Source organism: Spermophilus citellus (assembly GCF_964194105.1).
Source record: "Spermophilus citellus genome assembly, chromosome: X".
NCBI classification, from domain to species: domain Eukaryota; kingdom Metazoa; phylum Chordata; class Mammalia; order Rodentia; family Sciuridae; genus Spermophilus; species Spermophilus citellus.
Window position 1 is genome coordinate 67137103 of NC_138190.1, and position 23802 is coordinate 67160904.

Below are 23802 nucleotides of genomic sequence, written 5' to 3' on the forward strand. Positions count from 1 at the left end.
TGAATAACAGTAAAAGTTATAAAATAGAGATAAAGGCATAAGAAATGATAACTGGTTAACTCTCAATTTTAAACAATGTGAGAGACATGTTTAGTTAACTGTGTAGAATCAGAGTTAATAACATCTTACTCATTTACTTCCATGTAACTGAATATCTCTAGTAATGAAGGTTAGCTGGAAGCCCCTTAATTTCTAGCTGAATGGTAGGCTGTAAAGAAACATTTCATTCCTTTTGACTCTCTTGGAAAGAAAAAAAGAAAAACTAACAGGATGCAGGAGACTGTGCAAACAGAAGAAAATCTAAGCAAACCCCAGCAGGATTGATTTGCCTCCTTCAGTTGTAAGGAACACAACCCTATCAATCACTTTTTCATATTGGATCACAATAGTAAAGGTAAATTTTTATGGCTTAAGATTCCTAACACTGCACACTAATCTTCCCATAACATCATTTAATTCTTTCAAGCTGAGAGGCGGAAGCTTTAATTTCTTTTCTTTTCTCTTTTATTTTTAAATATTTTTTTAGATGTCAATGGACTTTTATTTTTTAATTTATTGATATGTGGTGCTGAGAATTGAACCCAGTGCCTCACACATGCTAGGCAAGTGCTTTATCCAATACATGAGAAAATTTGCACACTATAAATAATGCATACTTGAATAAAATCCACATATCATTATGACATGTGCTACAAAATGGCCACCGCAGCCCCTTTGATTTCTTTTCTGAAGTTCTGAGTTCTTTCTTTTTCTGGTTACCAGAATCTGTGTGCATATACTTTGCTTGATAATTATTATGATAGAAGGTCTTTAGTGAAACATGGAAAACAATATTTTCTGCACTTAATATAAAATATTACCTTTTTCTTAACACACAAGAAGCAAAAAATGAATTCTGACAAAATGGCCTTTCAGGTTTTCAGAATTCACTCTGCAATTTTGACTACCTCAGGCAGGCACAAAAGCTATTTACAATCTCATACATGTTGGAAGACTGATTTCATAAAGAGTACTTTTTCTATTTGAGCTATTGTATTTATTCACTTTTAAATATTTTAACAATTTATTATGATGTGTGCTACAAAATGGCCACCTGAAAAGAAGAGATGGCTTTAAGAACAGCTCCTACCCTGATCATTTAGGCTCTGTGAATATACCAAAAGTAGCTCACCATTCTTATTCCTCTAATTTAAAACAATTATACTATCTTTCTGATGTGTGGAATTTTTTGTTGAGGTGTGAAAAGATATTCTAATGATTCCTGGAGCACACAAAAAAAATGACCAATTGGGGCTAGGATTGTGGTTCAGCAGTAGAGCGATCGCCTAGCCTGTGTGAGGCTCTGGGTTTGATGCTCAGCACCACATAAAAATAAAATAAAGATATTGTGTCCAACTACAACTAAAAAATAATAAATATTAAAAAAACAATTTACAAAACAGAATTCTAACACTGGGAAATGAACTCATTGACAGTTTTAGGTTTTTCATTTGTTAGAATTTCTTGGACTTGTAATTCAAACTTAAAATACTAAGCCAAGGGCTGGGGATGTGGCTCAAGCGGTAGCGCGCTCGCCTGGCATGCGTGCGGCCCAGGTTTGATCCTCAGCACCACATACAAACCAAGATGTTGTGTCCACCGAAAACTAAAAAATAAATATTAAAAATTCTCTCTCTCTGAAAAAAAATACTAAGCCAATACTAAAGCTGGATGAAACTGCTAAAGACAACACATGCAGAAACATCAAGAGAAATGTAGAGAATGTCTTCCATTGCAAATGTTTTAATTCATTCTCTTTAATACTGAATTTATCATCTTTCTACCATATAGAATTCAAGAGATACTTTCATGACTGTTTTATTCATTTGGAGGAAACATTTATGATTAATCTGTATAAAAAACTCTAAATCTAATCTGTTGCTTCAATTTGTAAATTATTCTAAATGATAAGGATAAGAAGGTAGAACACAGCAGAAATTAAGGCCAAAATCTCACGCCAAAGGGGTTTCTTTTGTGTTTTAAAAAGTTAAATGGCAACGTATTTTCAAATGTTAACTTAGCCTGGTATTATGCTTATTATTATAGGGAAGGATCTAATATTATACTTCAGGAGATATAAAAAGGGCCAACAATCAATACCCAAATTAGTAGTGGAACCAAAGAATAAATTATTACTGAGATGAAGAAAAAGTGGTAAAGGCAGTTAGAAATAGAATGAAAGTGAGTAACCTAAAAAAACAATCAAGGTGAAACTGGAATACACTGAGAATAGTTAACAGTAACCCAGACTAACACTGGGGAGTTAATATGTACCTGAGAATATACTAAGAATTGCGTATATACATGCTCATTTAATCCAACACAAAAAAGTGAGGTAACTATCAGCATCATCTCTATTTTTCACCTAAGAAGTGTGGCTCAGAAGTGGCTTGCCCAAAGCCCATAGCCAGGAAGTAATAGAACATGGGTTGCAACCAAGACCTGACTACAAAGCTTGCATACTCTGTGAGCCAAATAAAGTATAAATTACCTTTCAGGGTTAAATAAATTAAGCTGAAATGTCTTATGATTTCTGAGATACATCTTGAAAAAGGAAATTATTTTGGAATCTTTTTCTCTTCTCCCAATCACAAGGTGGCTGGGGGAGAGCAGGGGAAGATTGGAATTAGGCCTTTAAAAATGAAGAGTAAACAGCTGAAAAACACATCATGACAAAAAAGAGCTAATATTAGTACAAGGAGATTATTTTAGGGAAGAATTGAGAAGAAGAGAGAACAAATTAAAAGTAAATTAAATTTCAAAAGGTAATAGCTGCATAATTAAAAAATGAAAACCATATGAAAAATTGTGCTGTACATGTGTAATAAGAATTATAATGCACTCTGCTGTCATATATAACAAATTAGAATAAAAAATGAAAAACAATGCTAAAAGATGTTCAGAAAATAGCCTCATTCTCACCCTTGCTTCCATCCATCTCATTTTCCTTTTCTCATCAAAGGTAATTGTTCATATTGTTTCATGTATATCTTTCTGGAATTTCTTTATGCAAAATACAATTATTTATGTGCTTATTTCTTTCACTTCCTATATATACTATACACACTGATTTATACCTTGCTTCTCCTGCTAAAAATATAAGAAAAATTAACACTAAAATAACATAGAAGCCCTTTAGAGAATGATTTTAAAATATGACCAAAATCTATACTGACAAATAACAAACCCTAAAATTAAGCAGAATAAAATTAAATTCCAGGCTCCAAAATATGTTAACTTCTTTTAACCCCAAATCATCATTTCAGTTATTAGAAAGAACTGAATATTTTGTAATATAATTGCTTTTCTTTATTCTGTGTTTCCTCAAATATCAAATGGGTTTAATATAACTTTTTGAGTTTTAGGCAGTCTTCTTCTTTGGGTCTAGAAAGTTAGCATTAGTGTTACTAGGATTTTCTAAAACTAGTTTCTTTTTAATATTGCATATATTTAAGGTATATAACATGTTTTGATATACATATACATAGTAAAATGATTATCTGTCAAGTAAATAAACATCTATTTTCTTAGTTATCTTTTGTGCCTGAAATCTATTCACTTAACAAATTTCCAGTATACAATATTATTATTTGTAGTCATCATGCTGTACATTAGGTCTCTAGGTTTTCAATCCTAGAAGTCTTCGAATTAAGCCTCAATGCAAGACTATTCTAATGAATATAAAGGAAACAGGTAATAATTTCTTACAGTGAGTCCAATTTTAGAAACTCAAACTATTTGAAAGATAAAACAATATCTAACCAAAAATTTGATACTTTACATATAGAACAAATCATACCACATGGCACTTTAAAAATGGTGATACAATTAAAAATAATGTTGTTAATAAAACATTGGAAATCAATGACCTAAATGAATACAATTATAGCTACCTATGCTGGAAAAATTGCAAAAGTTAAAAAACTGAACACAGGGGCTGGGGATGTGGCTCAAGTGGTAGCGCGCTCGCCTGGCATGCGTGCGGCCCGGGTTCGATCCTCAGCACCACATACAAACAAAGATGTTGTGTCCGCCGAGAACTAATAAATAAATATTAAAAAATTCTCTCTCTCTCTCTAAAAAAAAAAAAAAAACTGAACACAGGGGCTGGGGATGTGGCTCAAGAGGTAGCACGCTCGCCTGGCATGCGTGCGGCCCGGGTTTGATCCTCAGCACCACATACCAACAAAGATGTGTCTGCTGAGAACTAAAAAATAAATATTAAAAAAAAATTCTCTCTCAAAAAAAAACTGAACACAAATAATAGCCAGCATTAATGAACAACAGATGAAATAACTGGTCAGAGGCTGGTAGTCATGGAGACAACTTTTAGTCACCTCCAACACAGGTTCCAAGTTCGGAGGCTTCCTGGTATTTGATTTAATTACCAATGAGTCAAAGAATTTGTCATAACACTGAATAAGCCATAAAACTATGAGTTAGAATTGGAAAATTCAAAGTAAAATTTCACTTACCTTCCCTGTTAGAACTGAAGGAAATTCAGTATCAAACTTGTTGCTCAAGCCAAACCTTAAAAACAAAGAACAAAATATATTCTATCCAGCATATTTAACCCTTTTCCTTTCTTTAAAAAAAGTTACAAGCCTGTTTATTTTTCTTTTGGTTTTCTGATTTTAAAATGTCTCTTGAATATATGCATTTTTATGTTTTTGTACCAGTTTAAAAGAAACTTGATTTAAGAAATAGATACAGAGTCTTAAAAAACATTAAATTAAAAAACAAAATTGTCCTGGATTTTTTTGCTGGTACTGGGGGATCAAAGCCAGAGCCTCATGCATACTAAGACAAGTGCTCTATCACTGCACTACACTCCCAGCCCAGTGGAGGAAAAATATGATAGTTATAGAAAGTAAATCTCTGACTTTTAATCCAAATTAATAGTAAAAGAACTTTTATAAGAGCAAATGTTGGGCTGGGGCTGGGGTTCAGTGGTAGCACACTTGCCTGGCATGTGTGAGGCACTGAGTTCAATTCTCTGCATCACATATAAATAAGTAAATAAAACAAAGGTCTATCAACAACTAAAAAAATATTTTAAAAAAGAGCAAATGTCATAATAAAAATATCCCTCTTTACCATTAATGTAGCCTTTGGAACTATATGACTTAATAACTTGTGAACAGTTACTTTTAATATACTCAAGGATTGATCCTTATGAGTGGCTTTCATGTGTTCAATGAATTTTAAGAAAACAGATTTCACCCTCTAAGGCTTTCTCTTCCATTATGCTCACTAAAATATGTAATAAGAAGTCAAAACTTAACACACACACACACAGCCAATAAATGGGCAAAAGAACTAAACAGACATTTCTCCAAAGAAGAAATACAACGGACAATATATGAAAAAATGTCCAACATCCCTAGCAACCAGGGAAATGCAAATCAAAACAACACTGAGATTTCATCTCACTCCAGTTATAATGGCAATCATCAAGAATAAAAATAATAATAAATACTAGCAAAGATGTGGGGGAAGAGGCACATTCATACATTGTTGGTAGGACTGCAAATTATCACAACCATTTTGGAAAACACTATGGAAATTCTTCAAAAGACTAGGAATGGAACCACCATATGACCCAGAAATCCCACTCCTTGGCATTTATTCAAAGGAACTGAACTAAGCATACTATAGTAAAGCAGGAACACCACTGTTTATAGCAGCGAAATTCACAAAAGCCATGTTATAGAACCAGCCCATCAACAGATGAATGGATAAAGAAAATGTGGGATATAAACCAACGGAGTTTTATTTGGTTGTAAAGAACAACAAACTTACGGCATTTACCAGTAAATGGATGGAACTGGAAAGTATCATGCTAAATGAAATAAGCTCAGAAAGTCAAAGATCAAATGTCTTCTCTCCTTTGCAGAAGCTAGAGAGAAATAAGGAAATAAAAGGGGAAGGATCCCATGATAAAAGAAGAAGGATCAGTGGAGTAGAAGGAGACTGAGAGGGAAGGAGGAGGGATGGGAAAATGAGGAACTGTGGAATGAAATTGACCAAATTATGCTATATACATATACGAATATACCACACTGAATTCACTTTTTTATGCAAATCTATAAAGCATCAATTAAAAAGACAAGAAATAGAAGGAAGACCACTATAGTACAGGAAGGAGGGCAGGGGAAGTGAGGAAAGGAGGGAAAGTGGAAATACTGGGGATTATAATGGAGCAAATTATATTCCTTGTATATATGAATGTGAAAATGAATCCTATTATTATGTATAACTATAATACACTAATAAAAATATTTTTAAATAAGTCAAAATGAATTTTATTAGCTTTGCTCACCTATTTGTTGATTTCAGTAGGGACAACATAGTTACTTCCTCAATGTCACACCATATCATAGTGACTACAATTTTACACTAGAGGATGATAGGTTGTAAACAAAAACATTGAGAACTCCACGAGGAAGGCAGTAAAAATTACCAATAACTATGTACTTACCAGGCTACCTACTATGCTAAGTATATTACTACAAAACTTTAACAGCCCTCAAGAGAAGTATTATTATCCCCATTTTGGGGGCAAGGAAGCTGACAATAAGAAAAAATAAATAAATACATTAATTACATGACTTGCTCAAAGTCATGTATATACTAAATAAGTGGGGGAAAACAAAATTCATATGCTGATCCCTATGCCTTTTCTGTTCTGTATTAAGCTCCTTGAGAACAGAAACCATGGGTTATTTTGCTGCTTCCATTATAGATAATACTATAATGCAATCCAGTAGTTTTTTTTCAGTACCAGGGATTGAACCCAGGGCACTTTACTACTAAGCTACATGCGGTCCCTCCCCCAGCCTCCACATACTTTTTTTTTTTTTTTTTTTGAGACAGAGTCTCATCAAGTTGCTGAGGGCCTCCCTAAATTGCTGAGGCTGGCCTTGAATTTGCAATCCTCCTTTCTCAGTCTCCTGAGCCACTAGGATTACAGGAGTTCACCACCATGCCTGGCTCTAGTAGGTTTTTAATAAAAGTTTGCAGAAAAGTTCACTGAATAAGTTACTGTATTGTTTGATGTTTGATTCAACTGCTAGTTTGGTCTTAGGGGCTTTAAAGAAATGTTAGGAATCCCACATCTAATTAAAACTCTATGCAAGAATTTCATATTCTCCTTACATCATTTATGTGAATAGTTCATTTTCAAGGACATGAGCCAATCTTAAGCACAAACACTCTCTATATGTAGCAGCCACTAGCATGATATATGTCTATGCAAAAAATACTACATCTTGTATGTTAAGAAATGTATTTTTAATCAAAGTTCTATATTTAAAATAGTTAAGAAAATTAATTACCAATTGTAAAGACTTTAACTACATCAAAAAAGTCAGTCATTAACTCTGTTCATGTGTGTATACAACATGTAATGAGAATACATATTCCCTCTAAATCTATAGACATAATAGTACATCTAAACTTAAAACCAGATGGGATATCCTATGCATAAATTTTATAATAATTTTCATCTGCTGCTTGAGTAATTGACATTATAGTATTAAAATATATTTGTATTTACATGCTAATTTAGTATTCAGTAATGAGACAACTATTTTAACAGAAAGAAACACATTTCACTTAAATCGTTATTTAAGATGGGTACAGTGGTACATGCCAGTGATCTCAGCAACTTTGGAGGCTGAGGCAAGTTCAAACCAGCCTCAGCCACTTAGCGAGGCCCTAAGCAACTCAGGGATACCCTGTCTCTAATAAAATATCAAAAAGGGCTGGGGATGTGGCTCGGTGATTAAGCAAATGTGCTGGGTTCAACCCCTGGTACCATAAATAAATTAATAAATAATTGTTTAGTGGCTTTATCACTACTCAAAAAAGACATGATTCATTATTCCACAGAGTAAATTCTTCTTGTGCAACAAAAAAATTGATAGATTTTCACTTTTAAGAAAGACATATATTTTAAAGTAGAGCTTTATTTTCACATCATATCTAAATGCCTTTTAGATGCAATGTCAATAGCATACTTTTACCTCAACTGGAGTTTTCTACCATTTGAGCTTTTTGCCAGCTCTGCCATTCCTTTACTAGATATCAAATAAGTAGTAGATATAGACAGATGTATTTATCACAATGTTTAGAATATTTTTATTATTTTAAAAATTCTTAGCCAGGCTTGGTGGTGCACACCTGTAATCTCAGTGACTCAGAAGGCTGAAGCAGGAGGTTCATGAGTCCAAAGCCAGCCTCAGCAATGGCAAGGTGCTGAGCAACTCAGTGAGATCCTAACTCTAAATAAAATACAAAATAAGGCTGGGGATGTGGCTCAGTGGTCAAGTGCCCCTGGGTTCAACTCCCAGTACCAAAACAAAAGAAAAATTCTTAAGCTTTGCTTATTTCAGTTGTACTTATCACCAGATAAAGAAACCCTCCACTGTTTCCATTTCCCTTTATTAACCTTTTGAAATCTGATTTTTTTCTTTTCTTTTTGGTACCAGGGATTGAACCCAGAAGCACTTAACCACTGAGCCACATCCCCTGCCCGTTTTTATATTTTATTTAGAGACAGGGTCTCACTGATTTGCTTTGGGGCTTGCTTAGCTACTGAGGCTGGCTTTGAACTTGCAATCCTCCTGCCTTAGCCTCCAGAGCAGCTGGGATTATAGGCATGTGCCAGGCTAAAATCTGATATTTTTTAATAGATGGAATATTTATTAAGCTTATTTTATACATATATATATATATAAATGTTGTGGATGAACCTTTATTTTATTTATATATTTATTATATATATTGTGGATGAACCTTTATTTTTATTTATTCATTTATAATGCTGAGGATAGAACCCAGTGCCCTCATACATGCTAGGCAAGATCTTTACCACTCAGTCAAAACCCCAGCCCCTGATTTTTTTGATGCTGCCATTTTACTGAAAATAATTTTTTATTCAGCAAAGATAAGTTCTTCTTGTCTTATTTACTGCCAAATTAAATGTCCTCCTCTAAGTAGAAAATTTTTCTCTTGACTTTGCAGCTGTGACACTGTTGATGATTTCCTTCCTAACATTCCTACTCTTTTCATTCTACACCAACTCTCAGCTTTAACTCATTTGCTTCACAAAGGCAAGTCTGCAGTTCATTAGCCTGATAGCTTGGACAATCTCACCTATGCTAATACCATCCAATCTATTTTCTCTAGTAACAGGTATTTTTCCAACATGCTCTAGTCCTTCATCTTTAATTGTAAAATGAAATTTTCCATTTGGATATCTTGCCACAAAATAATACATTGTCAGGCTGGAGATGTGACTCAGTGGTTAAGTACTCCTGGGTTCAATCCCTGGTAACAAAAGAATATATGACGTCAAGTAAAACATATCTAAAATTAGATGTAACCCTTTCTTGGAAACTGTTTCCTCTTTGTACTTTACTCTCTTCCCTTAACCTAGACCTTGGTATCATTTTTTTGCACCCTCCCTCTCCTATTTTTTGCACCTTTATTAAAGTAAATATTCCCCAAATCCAGTCACTTGCTCCTTTAAATTCTCATAATGATTCTTTCCTTCCCATTGCCACTGCCTTGGTCTTTGCCCATGATTTTCTTGCTTCCTGTCCTTAGTTCAAATTGTACACAGCCTTCAGTTCCAACCCCACTATAATGCCTTGAATGCTCAAGTTAATATGGATTCCCTTTCTCTGAACACTCATAATCACTTCTGATCTGTATTACACAATTCAGCAATTAAAATATTATCTTTAATTCTTTGCTGCCCCATATAAATATCGAAAAGGAAATGTTCTGGTTAGGTTTGTAAAGCCAGACCTGTATTTTGTTTTTTCTGTATTCTTCCTAGTACTTAGCCCCAGTGCTGAAGTTCTTAAGAAATATTTGCTATATTAACATTACTGATTTTTCTCTAATATAAAAATTGTTATTTCTAAAAAAGTATATTAGAAATGGTAAAGAAAGTATTATTTTACTTCCTAAAACACTCCCTGGTGACCTATGTACAGTTGCCCCTGTCAGTATTCTATGAGGAATTGATTCCAGGCCCATCTTGGGTATCAAACTCCTTAGATGCTCAAATCCTTTATATTAAAACAACACAGTATTTGCATATAACATGCATACCCTTCTGTATACTTCAAATAATCTCTATTATTACTTACAATAACTAATACAATATAAATTCCATGTAAATGTTACATTGTATTGTTTAGAGAATAATGACAAGAAAAATGCCTGTACATGTTCAATATGATGTGATTTTTTTTCCAGATATTTTTGATGTGCAGTTGGTTCAATCTGTGGATGTGAACTAACTATATATCCACATCAAACAAGTATGAAGAAAAGCAAACTATGCTATTTCTCTCTTATAATTTTGGCTAAAAGTAGCAATCCTGTTTTTGCCTACCAGGGATTATTTTTCTCTAACTTTTCTCTTTAGAAACTGAGCACATAAAGAGAATATTTAACTCAAAGAACCTTAGGCCCAAGAGTTTCAATTACTAGCCACTAGCAAAATGCTGAAATGATTGCTGATGAATAAAATACCTCACCTGTTTCATAAACAACCCATTAAGAACTGTGAGTCCACAGAGGTTAGACAATCTCATCCACTTATTATTCATCATTGATAGATATTAGCCCAAGATGTGAGGCTCTTTAGTATCAGACAAACAGGCACTTGGGAACTGCTCAGGCTGCCATTTTATCGACTTCATTAAATATAGAATCTGTTATGTGTTTGAAGCCAACCCAGCTGGTGATTCTCAATTATTGCATTTTCTTTGTAAGTGTTTTCTTTTTTTAATATTTAATTTTTAGTTATAGATGGACACAATATCTTTATTTTATTTTTTATGTGGTGCTGAGAATAGAGCCTAGTGCCTCAGGCATGATAGGTGAGCGCTCTACCTCTGAGCCACAACACCAGCCCTGTCAAGTGTTTTCAATGCCCCAATTTTTAATTTCTTGGAACAATTATTTGTAGTAAAGGAGATTGAGGCAAAGAAGAATGTGTCCTTTTAGTTGCTCTTCCCTCTTCTTCCCTCCCTTTTCATCTTTTTGAAAACAGCTATACATCAGCCTTTCAAACCTTGCACAAATTAAAGTTCCTGTGCCCAGGTTGCTTAAGCATAATAAAATTCTGCCAACACGAAACATGATTTCACTAGAACACTTAGAACTAAGTCTGAAGCACATGCTCTGAATTCTATTTACTTTATCAAGGAAAGACTATGCCATATAATATAAATTTTTAAAAGATTCTATTTAGATCTCACTTATCTTTCATATGGAAATAATCATGTCTTTCTACACTGTAACAATGGCAAGTCAGAGATAGCTTCAGCATTCTCAAAGCCTAAAACCTTATGAAATATTCACTACACATAAATGCAAATTAACAATGCATCACTGTAATGCCTCAAAAACAGCTGACAGACAAGGCATTCCATTTACTGATTTGGGAAGTATCAAAAATTTGCAGTGCTAAGTTTTTATAGAAATGTGCTGTTTGGCAAATTTGGCCATCTTTTTCTTTTCCTTTTTTCTTTGGTATTGAGGATTGAACCCAGAGGTGCTCAACCACTGGGACACATTCCCAGCCCTATTTTGTATTTTATTTAGAGTCAAGGTCTCATTGAGTTGCTGAGGCTGACTTTGAACTTGCATTCCACCAGCCTCTCAAGCCTCTGGCCTCAGCCTCCCAAGCCTCCAGCCTCAGCCTCAGCCTCCCAAACTGCCAGAGCCGCTGGGATTACAGTCCTGTACCACTGCACCCAGCCATCTTTTTCAATTCTATATCTAATAACTTCAGCTTTTTTAGATTAGTTTTTTAAAATATTTATTTTTTAATTTTAGGTGGACACAATATCTTTATTTTATATTTATGTGGTGCTGAGGATCAAACCTAGTGTCTCATGCATGCTAGGTGAGCGCTCTACCACTGAGCACTGAGCCACAATCCCAGCCCTTAGATTAGTTTTAATGAAATGATTTTATGAATCCCTGGGATTTGGTTAATCTAGAACCCCTACTAATTTCTATACAAGTGTGCTATCAAGAGTAAACATCCATGTTTTAAGAAATATAAAGAATGTGGTAATGTCTATAAATAGGGAAAAAAATCTCATGAGATGTATTTTTTTCTGTACTTCAACACATTGGATCCAAATAGTTCTCCTAAAAATATCAAGAAGAAAACCGATAGAGGCCTGGGAATATAGCTCGGTTGTACAGTGTTTGCTTAGGATGTGCAAAGCCCTGGGTTCAATCTCCAGCATCAGCAAAAAAAAAAAAAAAAAAAAAAAAAAAAAAAAAAAAAAAGAAAGAAAACTGATAGGTATGCTTACATGCAATATCACTCACACTGGGCTGGGATTGTGGCTTAGTAGTAGAATGTTTGCCTAGCACATGTCGGGGTTTGATTCTCAGCACCACATAAAAATAAATAAATTGATGTCCTTTTGGACCACAGGGCTCTTCCCAGATCAGAGAAGCCCAGGTGTAGGCTCTGCCAGAGCCAGAGGGACAACCCATCCTGGAAACTGCTCTGGGGCTGGGAGAGCAGCAGAGCCCACCAGGCCTTAGCAATAACTGGACCTGAGGAAGCTGCTGTCTTCTTTCCTGCCCCATGAGCAGCTCCATCCCTGGCAGGCTGCCCTGCCAATCCACTCCATTTTGTTCACGTTTCCTTTCCACTCTTCCTGCCAAGGAGCAGGCCCCTGGCTCTGTCCTGGGGAACATGTATTTAAGAGAGACCTACATTGGTATTAAAGCTGGTTAGTTTTATAAAAATACATAAATAAAATAATAAATAAATTAACTAATTAAAAGATATTGTGTCCAACTACAACTAAAAAATTACTTAAAAAAGCAATAAAAGGTAGCAGAATTAAGAATGAATACTAACACAATACTTAAATTTTCAAGTATTTACAATTCAAGCAAATAAATATGAGGAAGTACTCTTCAAAACCCAGAGAGCTATCAATTTTTCTTATTTTTCTGCTTTGCAACTAAAATGTTATGAAGTCCCTTCTCATTTTATTTTATGAAATATGATACAAGATTTCAATTTTTAAAAAGCCATACTGGCAAATTTTTAAGAAACCATCCTCACCTTCTGGAGGATTAATTTCCACATACATTTAATATTAATATATTTAGTATTAAGGCAAAAAAAATCCACTGGAGATATCTTAAACTATCATGTAGCTGAAAGGTTTTAGAAACAACCTACTCCAAATCCTCATTTTGTATATTAAGAAACCAAGGCCCACACACGGGAAGCAAATGACCAAGGTCACAGGGCCAGGAAGAAGCACTCGCACTTGCAAGATACCCCAGACTCAATCCCCTGCTCTATTTCCATAGCTGCCTATATTTAAGGAACGTCAGACTGAATAGTGCTCTAAACAGGGAAAGAATGACTGTATTCATTCATATAAGGATTAGACAGGAAGAATGGATGGATGAATATGCAGGTGGATGGATGTTTACATTATTCAGAAAACATCACGTTTCTGTTTTTTAGAATCCAAACCTAGTTCTCCTCACACGTCACAGCAGTCACCGTTTTTTCCACTAGGCACCGATCCTGGCAGCAAAGAACCCTCTAGTACATCCTGCAGTTTAGAAAATATTCACTTGCCACCATACCTACACGAAAGGAAACTCACCCCTACTCCAATACCTCTCTCTGGCTTTCAAACCCCTAAGTTCCCAGTCATACGCTTACTCTTCACACGCTCACATTCTCCTTACTTACTTTATTCCTATTCACCCTCGTTTCTCCGTTTTGGCCAGGTACGCCTCAGTCAGCCCTCCCCCCACTCCACAGGCCCCTCGATCGTCTTCTCATTTCTCTGTCTCCAAATCACAGCCTTTTCAAACCTCATGGCCCCCTCTTGCTTACACAGTGATGTGGCCTGCGCCGCGCACCAGTACAGGGTCCGGGGCATATCTCCGCAGATGCTCCTCGCTCACTACCCGAGGCGGGGGCGGCACCTCCTCCTCCTCATCATCTTCCTCCTCTTCCTCCTCCTCCTCTTCTTCCTTCTCCTCCTCCTCCTCTTCCTCTTCTTCGTCATCATCAGGCCCAGAAACAGACGACAAAGACGACGGCGGCGACGACGACGTAGCGGGTTCTTCTTCTTCCTCCTCCTCCAGTTCCGAGATGGTGTCGAACTCCGCCATGTTGGGCAGCAGGATGCTCATCACGTGACCTCGAGATCGCCGCCACTCTCACCAAGAAGAGTTTGAACCTGCGGAGGTACTGGAAGAGGAGGGGGAAGAACTGAAGAGAAAGAGGCGGGGGTGGGGATAGGACTTGAGGAGACGCGCCTGCGTGTTGTGCAGATCGATTGTGGCAGGGATGTTGGAGGCGGGGGAATGAGGGAGAGAGGTGCAAAATCAGTGTACGCTTGCGCAGCTCCAAGGGGAGGGGGCCTTTAGAGGTGAACTGCAGGGAATTATCGAGGTCCGTTGGCAGGTGCTGCTCTCTTCTTGCTGCTCTTTGGGTGTCAGCTAGTTGTATCCCTGGGATGTACTTCTGATTTTTATATCCTATTAATTAATACTGGGTCTTATTATTCTCAGTGGAGGCGATTGAAGGAAAGCACATTCTATAATAGTGAGCTTAGAACTTTGCCCAGAATATCTCAAGGTATACGTGTATCAATATCTGATGTTTGTCCAGTATTACAGTGTAAGAGATCTGCATTAGAACTTTGCCACAACTTTAGAAGCAGGGTGAACATTTTTATTAACATGTTACTAAAGAGGAAACATTCGTGGAAGACTTAATACTGGTCAGAGAGCTCTAACTGTATATCTTATTTAATCCTCCACAACCCTGTATGATGATCTCATATTACACTTGGGAAATGTAATTTTTTTCTTGTTATTTTTAGTTGTAGATGGACACAATACCTTTGTTTTATTTATTTATTTATTTATTTATTTATTTATTTATTTATTTATGTGGTGCTGAGTTTGGAACCCAGTGCCTTAAACGTGATAGGCAAGTGCTCTAACCACTGGACCACAACCCCAGCCCAGGAAATTTAAATGGAGAGAGAATAAATGACTTGTAATGGAGCTACTAATGGCAGACCTGGTTTTTTATTTTATTTTATTTTTTAATTTTTGGTACCAGGGACTGAACCCAGGGGTGCTCAACCACTGAGCCACATTCCCAGCCCTTTTAATTTTTAAAATTTTGAGATAAGGTCTTGCTAAGTTGCTTAGGGCCTCACTAAATTGCTGAGGCTGGCTTTGAACTTGCATCTTCCTCCCTCAGCCTCCCAAACTGCTGGGATTTCAGGCGTTGGCCATCACACCAGCTCAGACCTGGTTTTAAATTTGGGAGTCCTTTCTTTTCTTTTCTTTTTTTTTTTTAAGAGAGAGTGAGAGAGAATTTTTAATATTTATTTTTTAGTTCTCGGCGGACACAACATCCTTGTTGGTATGTGGTGCTGAGGATCGAACCCGGGCCGCACGCATGCGAGGCGAGCGCGCTACCGCTTGAGCCACATCCCCAGCCCTGGGAGTCCTTTCTGATTCCAGAAGCCCAGTAGCTTAACCAAAAGACCATACTGCATGAAGTTGTTTAGAAAAGTTTTGTAAAGTGGTGCATTTTAGGCTGGTTCTTGAAATGTGACTGAGAAAGAATATGCAGATTTGGATTTGAGGAATTTGTTGGGGGTTGGGTGGATGGAGGGAGTGTAGGAAGCATTCTAACTTAAGGAAACATTAATTAACATTATCCATTTTCCAGACTCTGAGCTACATTCTTTCACATACAGTGTCTTTGTTAACCCTTAATCATGTGAGGTAGGCATCATCATACCTATTTTACAGATTATAAAACTGAGTCTCAGTAAATTTTAAGTAATTTGTTCAGATCTATGGTGATCTTTTTTCATTTCAAATGTCTTCTCCACACCATTAAAATGTTTTAGAGATCACATATTTTAAGTGTACAAATAATGTGCCAAACTGGTTTGTATTTGGCAGCAGAACAAAATCATTAAGGCAATGAAGTCACACAGCTACTAATTAGCAGAACAATTATTGTAATCCAGGTATTCCAAATCCAGAGTTTTTTTTTTTTCTCTTTTTACTCTTTTTTTTTTTTTTTTGCTCTTTTTACCCTACAGCTGCATTTGGTTCTTCTCTTTCAAGAAGCAAAAAGAGGGTCGGGGATTTAGATCAGTGGTAGAGTGCTTGTCCAGCATATGCAAGGCTCTGAAAAAAAAAACACGTAGAAGAGACTAAACCTTTTCCAAATATATTATCCATAAAGTAAACGTCACTAAGTCATTGTCTAGAGGGAAAAGTATTTTCCTGATGGCTCTTGCCATGGTAGTTTCTCTTTTCATGACTCAGAATCAGGGCAGGAAGGGAATATTTGAAGGAGAGAAAAGGAAAGGGGTAGGGATAGATTTTGTGACAAGTGCAAATAAGGTACTGAAACTATAATAAAAGTGAAGGGGCTGGGGTTGTGGCTTAGCAGTAGAGTGCTGGCCTACTACATCCAAGGCCCTGGGTTTGATTCTCACCACCACATAAAAATAAATCAGTAAAATAAAGATATTGTGTCCAACTACAACTAACTAACTAAATAAATAAATATTTTTAAAAAATAAAAGTGAAGAAATGGTAGCTATGGGGGATGGAAAGGAAAGAGGGGAGATAGGGAAATTCTGTCAAAGTGGAAAGAGGCCCCTGACTTTAAGTCAGATGTCAAAAGGACAAAGCAATTCAGAAAGTGCTATGCTTGGCTAAATGCACAAGTATAGTCAAATCAGCTAGTTTTCATGCTTATACATTGTGCTGAAAAGGCATATGTGATTCCAAAGGTAATTTGTTTTGCTGAACTATAGGAGAATTTGAAATTGGACAAACTAAGAGCAACACACTTTTTTTTAATTCATTGTCAGTAAACATAAGAGACACCACATATTCAGAATGATACTTCATCATTGAGAATAGTAAATGGAAGAGTGGATAGAGATGAAAACAGGCCATGTAACATTCTGTCTACCTGATGTGGTAAGGAGCACATGGGGACAATTATTCCATCTCTTGGTTGGGGATCTGAGGCATAGGTCACAATTTTAATGATCTGGGAAGATTTTATCATTGAAACAACTGAAAAGAATGGTAACATTTTGGGGCTGGGGTTGTAGCTCAGTGGTAGAGCGCTTGCCTAGCACATGTGACACTGGGTTCATCATATAAAAAATAAGTAAATAAAATAAAGTGTTTTTTTAAAAGAATGGTAACATTTTAAAGATAGATTAAAGATTATTTTATTTATTAAAACATGAAATTCAGCCGGATGCGGTGGCACACTCCTGTAATTTGAGCTGCTCTGGAGCCTGAGGGAGAGGATTGCCTGTTCAAATCCAGCCTCAGCAACGATGAGGCACTAAGCAACTCAGTGAGACCCTGTCTCTAAATACATTGAGCCACATCCCAGCCCTAATTTTTTTCTTCCCTATTTTATATTTTATTTAGAGACAGGGTCTCATTGATATGCTTAGTGCCTCGCTTTTGCTGAGGCTGGCTTATGGATTGTGATTCTCCTTCCTGAGGTTTTGGAATTACAGGCATGTGCCACCACACCTGGGATCCAACCCAGTGCCTCACACATGCCAGGCAAGCACACTACCACTGAGCCACTATCCCAGACCCTACCCCTACTATTTCTATGAGACAAATTGCTCAACTTCTGGGTCTGGGATTGTGGCTCTGCTGTAGAGTGCTCACCTGGCACTTGGGAGGCCCTGGGTTCAATTCTCAGCGCCACATAAAAATAAATAAATAAAATAAAGATATTGTGTCCAGTTACAACCAAAAAATAAATATTAAAAAATTGGGGGGGCTGGGGATGTGGCTCAAGCGGTAGCCCGCTTGCCTGGCATGCGTTCGGCCTGGGTTCGATCCTCAGCACCACATACCAACAAAGATGTTGTGTCTGCCGAAAACTAAAAAATAAATAAATATGAAAAAAAATTGGGGGCTGGGATTGTGGCTCAGCAGTAGAGCACTCATCTAGCACTGGCGGGACCCGGGTTCGATCCTCAGCACCACATAAAAATAAAGGCATTGTGTTGTGTCCATCTACACCTAAAAATAAATATTTAAAAAAATTTTTGGTTTTCAACTTCCACATATAGGTGAGACCATGAGGTATTTCTTTTTCTGTATCTGGCTTATTTCTTTTAGAACAATGACCTCCAGTTCTATCCATGCTGCTGCAACTGACAGAATTTCATTCTTTTTATGGTGAAATAATATTTCATAGTGTTTACATACCATATTTTCTTTATCTATTCATCCATTGGTGGACACTAAAGTTTATTCTATATCTTGGCTATGGTGCAATAAACATATAAGTGCAGATGTCTTTGTTTTAGTACCAGGGATTGAACCCAGAACTCACAGCATATATACATACACATATCCCCAACTCTTTTTAATATTTTATTTAGAGAAGTTTTCCCTGAGTTGTTGCTTAGGGCCTTGCTAAATTGCTGAGGCTGGCTTTGAACTTGCAATCCTTCTGCTTTTGTCTCCAAAGCCTCTGGGATTACAGGCATGCACCACAGTGATGGGCAAGTGAAGATGTCTCTTTAAAATGATGATTTTAATTCTTTTGGATTATACTGAGTAATTGGATTTCTGGGTCATATGGTAGTTGTATTTCTAGTTTTTGGAGGAAGCTCTGTACTCTTTTACCAACTGACTACCAATTTACATTCTCACTAGCAGAGTACAAGTGGTCTTTTAATCTACAGCCTAACCAATACTTGTTATTTTTTAAAAAGTAGTAGACATCCAAACAAGGGTGAGGTGATATATCATCGTGGTTTTGATTTGTATTTCCCTGATAATTAGTGATGTTGAGCAGTTTTTCATATAGTTACTGGCCATTTGTATGTCTTCTTTTGCCCATTTTAAAATTTGATTATTTGATTTTTCTTATTTCACTGTTGGGTTGAGTTCTTTATATATTCTGGATATTAATCTCTTTTGGATAAAATGTATGCAAATTTTTCTCTCATTCTATAGGTGGTCTCTTCACTGTTGATTGATTCTTTGTTGTACAGAAACTTTTTAGTTTTATGTACTTCCAATTGTCAATTTTTGCTTTTGATGTCTGTGCTTTTGAAATCATATGCAAAAAATCTTTCCCTCTAATTACAGGTGTGTAATCCCAATGTTCCTAAAGCATTTTACCTATGTTTTTTTTCTAGTACTTTCATAGTTGCAGGACTTGCATTTAAGAAGTTGATGCATTTTGGGCTGGGGTGATGGCTCAGTGGTAGAGTGCTGGCCTAGCATGCATGAGGCACTGGATTCGATCCTAGGCACCACATAAAAACAAACTAATGTATCCACCTAAAAACTGAAAGATACATAAATAAATAAATATTTTAAAAAAGAAGTTGATGCATTTTGATTCGATTTTGTGTATGTCTAGAGATAAAGGTCTAATTTCATTTTTCTGCATATGGATATCCAGTTTTCCAAGCACCATTTATTGAAAAGACTTTCCTTTGTCTAACATTCGTTTTTGCTGACTTTAAAATATCAGTTGGCTGTAAATAAATAAATTCACTTCTGGGTACCTCTGTGTGTTTAGGTTTTTCTTGGCAGGGTCTGGGTTCAAACCTAGGGCCTTGGGCATGCAAGGCAAACACTCTACCATCTGCACTATACCACTAGCTTGCTCTGTGCATCTTTAATTTCATCAATACCATGCTGGTTTGGTTATAATAGCTTTATAGTATTTTTTGAAGTTGAATATTGTGGTGATTCCAGCTGTGTTCTTTTTGCTTAGAATTGCTTTTGCTGGCTGGGGATGTGGCTCAAGCGGTAGCACGCTCGCCTGGCATGTGTGCGGCCCGGGTTCGATCCTCAGCACCACGTACAAACAAAGATGTTGTGTCCGCCAAGAACTAAAAAATAAATATTAAAAAAAAAGAATTGCTTTTGCTACTCTGCTTCTTTTAGGGGTTCATAAAAATTGTAGTAGTGTTTTTTCTATTTCCGTGAGAAATGGTCCTTGGTATTTTGATATGGATTACTTTGAATTTGTATATAGCTTTGGGTAGTGTAGACATTTTAACAATATTAATTCTTCCAATCTATGAACATAGGATATTTTCCCATTTGTCTGTGTGTATATGTGTGTATACCTTTCAGTTTCTTTCACCAGTGTTTTATCATTTTCATTGTAGAGTTCCTTCACATTCTTGATTACATTTATTGGTAGGTATTTTATTTTTTGGTAGCTATTTTAAATATTGCTTTTTTGATTGCTTTTTTAGCTAGTTTATTATTGATATATAGAGATACTGCTTATTTTTGTATGTAGATCTAGTATCCTGCCACTTAAACTTACTGTATTTGTTTATCAGTTCTAATGAGTATTTGGTGGAGTCTTTAGGTTGTTCTATGTATAAGGTCATAACTTCAAACAGGAATGGTTAATTTCTTCCCTTTCCAATTTGGATTAACTTTCTTTCTAGCCTTTGCCTAATTGCTCTGATTAGGACTTCTAAAAGCTCTTGTGTGAAGGGCCTTAGGCATGAATATTTAAAAGTAAAATGATTGGGTGGGGAGTAACTGTAGACAGGTAGGGTGTGGCTAGAGCTGGGCATTGGGGGGGGTATATATTTTGAATCTGGCTATTGGGAGAGTCTCTAGCTCTGCTTCCTGATCATATGAGCCACTTTCCTCTGCCACACTCTTCCACCATGTTGTTCTGCCTCACCTCAAGCCTTGAGGAATGGAGCTGGTTGTCTATGGACTAAGACCTCTGAAACTGTGAGCTCCCAAATAACTTTTCGTTCTCTAAAATTGTTCTTGTCAGGTCTTTTAGTCACAGCAGGAAAAAAGCTGACTAAAACAGTACTAGGTGGAGTAAAAGTGACAAAAGTGGACATCCTTATCTTGTTCCAGAGCTCAGAGGAAATGCTTTCAATTTGGGCTGGGGTTGTGGCTTAGCGGTAGAGTGCTCCTGTAGCACCTAGGAGGCCTGCATTCAATCCTCAGCACCACATATAAGTAAAGGTATTGTGTCCAACTACAACTAAGGAAGGAAGGAAGGAAGGAAGGAAGGAAGGAAGGAAGGAAGAAAGACTTTCAACTTTTCTCATTTAGTACATTTTTTAGTTTTTGGTACCACAGATTGAACCCAGGGGTACATATCCAGTGAGCCACATCCCCAGCCCTTTTTTAGATTTGATTTAGCGACAGGGTTTCATTAAGTTCCTCAGGGCCTTACTAAGTTGCTGAGGCTGGCTTTGAACTCACAATCCTCCTGCATCAGACTCTCAAGCTACTAGGATTATAGGCATGTGCCACCATACCCAGTTTTTCATTCAGTTTAATGCTATGTATGGGTTTGTCACATGGCCTTAATTTTTTTTGAGTTATGATTTTTTTACACCTAATTTTTTTCCAGTACCAGGGATTGAACCCAGACGTGCTTAAACACTGAGCCACATCTCCAACCCATTTTTATTTTGAAATAGGGTCTCCCTAAGTTGTTTAGGGCCTTTCTAAGTTGCTGAGGCTGACTGGATCTTGCAATCCTCCTGCCTCAGCCTCTGGAACCACTGAGGTCAACAGGCCTGTGCCACCACACCAAGCTTCACCTATCCTTTGCCTAATTGCTCTTAAGAGTTTTCATCATGAAGGGATGCTAATTTGTATGCATTTGTACAATTTCCACAGATCTTCTAGTTGTTTTTTATTTATCTCCCCTGTGATCACATAGTTTAATGATATAATCTCGATTTTTAAAAATTTACTGAGACTTGTGGCCTAATATATGATCTACTCTGAATAACGTTCTATGTGCTGATGAGAAAAATGTTCATTCTGTAGCTGTTGGATGCAATGTTCTGTAAATGTCTGTTAGATCCATTTAGTCTATAATATAGTTGACTCTGATGTTTCTTTGTTGATTTTCTGGGGAGATGATCACTCCATTTGTGAAAGTGGAGTGTTGAAGTCTTCAACTATTGTTGTATTGGAGACTATCTCTACCTGTAAATCTGATAATAAATATTTGCTTTATATTTCAGTGGCCTAGGGTTGTATGCATATATTTTCATAATTTTTAACATATTGCTAAATTGATTCTTTTATCATCATGAAATGAACTTGTCTCTTATTATAGTTTTTGACGGAAAGACTGTTTTATCTGATGAGTATTAACTATTTCTGCTCACTTTGATTTCTGTTTGTTTGGAATATTTTTTCCCATACATTCACTTTCAATCTATTTGTATTTTTGGGGTAAGGTGAGTGTTTTGTAGACAGCATTGTAAGGGTCCGGCGAAGCGTAGGAGGAAGTTCTGGGTATAGCAGAGGAACTTAACAATACCTGGTCCTTCACTTTTTAACTCAGGCCTTGCAGCTTAGAAACTTTGCAATGCCCGGTCTTTTACATTTTAACTCAGGCTTTGCAGCTTAGAAACTTTACCCTTTCATTCCCCACTCCTTTTTTTCTGACTACTTTTAATCTTAAAAGTAATGAATCATAATTATTGGGGAGTCTCATTTCATGAGCTGTTTTGCGTTCCCTGGAATCATTTTCAGCATGGCCTCCATTTTAGATTTCACTCGGTATTAGACCCCAATTTATCTAACTACACTGACTTCCTAACTTTAAATCTGGCTTTATTCCCCCCTCTAATTTGGGAACTCCTTACTGCTGTAAGGAAGGGGGGGCGAAGAGGATCTTTCTGGCTTCTTCAGGCTGAAAAGGGACGGCGTGGGGCAAGCAGTTTGGAGTCCCCCTTAAAAATATCAGGTCTATCAAGTGGTCCATGATAAAAGTCCAATTGAGAAGTAATAGGCTGGAGGGCCATTCGAGTGATGGGCGGTCTATAAGAGAAACAAGAATTCATTAGTACTGGAACCAGATTGATGCAGCAATAAATGCCACAGCACAGGAATATGCCAATGAGTATAATGGCCAAGACAAAGACTAACAATGTTTTCCACCAGGAAGTACCAAGAACCAGGAGCTAAGATACTGTTTCCATGACAAAGTTGCTGAGGACATGGCTTCTATCTGAGCATGTAAATCTTTAAGGATATTTGTCACATTTCCAGAAATGTCAGGGATGTAAACACAACAACTAACATTTAGGTTTACAGATGTCCTTTTTCTTAAGATATAGTCTAATAATTTAATGTCATCTGATCCTGCAAAATCCTTTTACTAGTATGACCTCTGTGTCTAATAGAGAAATCTTTAATTCTGTTACTTAGGGCTGGATAACCATACTAGCAAACATCAAGCCTACCTGCGTTGGTTAGAAATAAAGGCCTTAAGCTAAAACTACTCTGGCAGTTACTTTTGATAGTTATCAGGCATTTCTACCTAAGAATCTCTTTTGCAGCCTCCAGTTTACTTATTTTTAGAGGTTACATTTAACTATTATTATCGTTTAAAATGCCCAGGAACAGCTGTGTTTAGGCTTTGACTGTCTTTGCTAAGTGTTTAAGATGAAGTAAGTCAAACTGACTTTTGTTTCTATCTATTGTCAACAGTCAGCTGAGTTTCCCTGGGAGTCCTCGGGGAACTTACAGCAGCTTCTCAGTTCTGCTAGTGCCATTTGTGCTAGGATGGGTCCAGGCCTTGCTTGACCATATGGCTTCCCTCGGAAGCATCAGGGATGTCTCCCCTTTCTGATGACCCTCCTCTTCACAGCAAATGCACTGATTGGC

General features: G+C 36.7%; 1 protein-coding gene across 1 annotated transcript in view; it reads right to left on the reverse strand.

Moving 5' to 3' along the window:
- CHIC1 (cysteine rich hydrophobic domain 1) overlaps positions 1 to 14416 on the reverse strand; it is a 92205-nt gene extending 77789 nt beyond the window's left edge. Inside the window, exons 1-2 of the mRNA XM_081277268.1 lie at positions 13958 to 14416; positions 4515 to 4569 (exon numbers count right to left, since the gene is read on the reverse strand). Of these exons, the coding sequence (XP_081133394.1) occupies positions 4515 to 4569; positions 13958 to 14259 (357 nt within the window). The 5' untranslated portion in view covers positions 14260 to 14416. The remainder of the gene's footprint in view (positions 1 to 4514; positions 4570 to 13957) is intronic.
- Positions 14417 to 23802: the final 9386 nt, after the last annotated feature.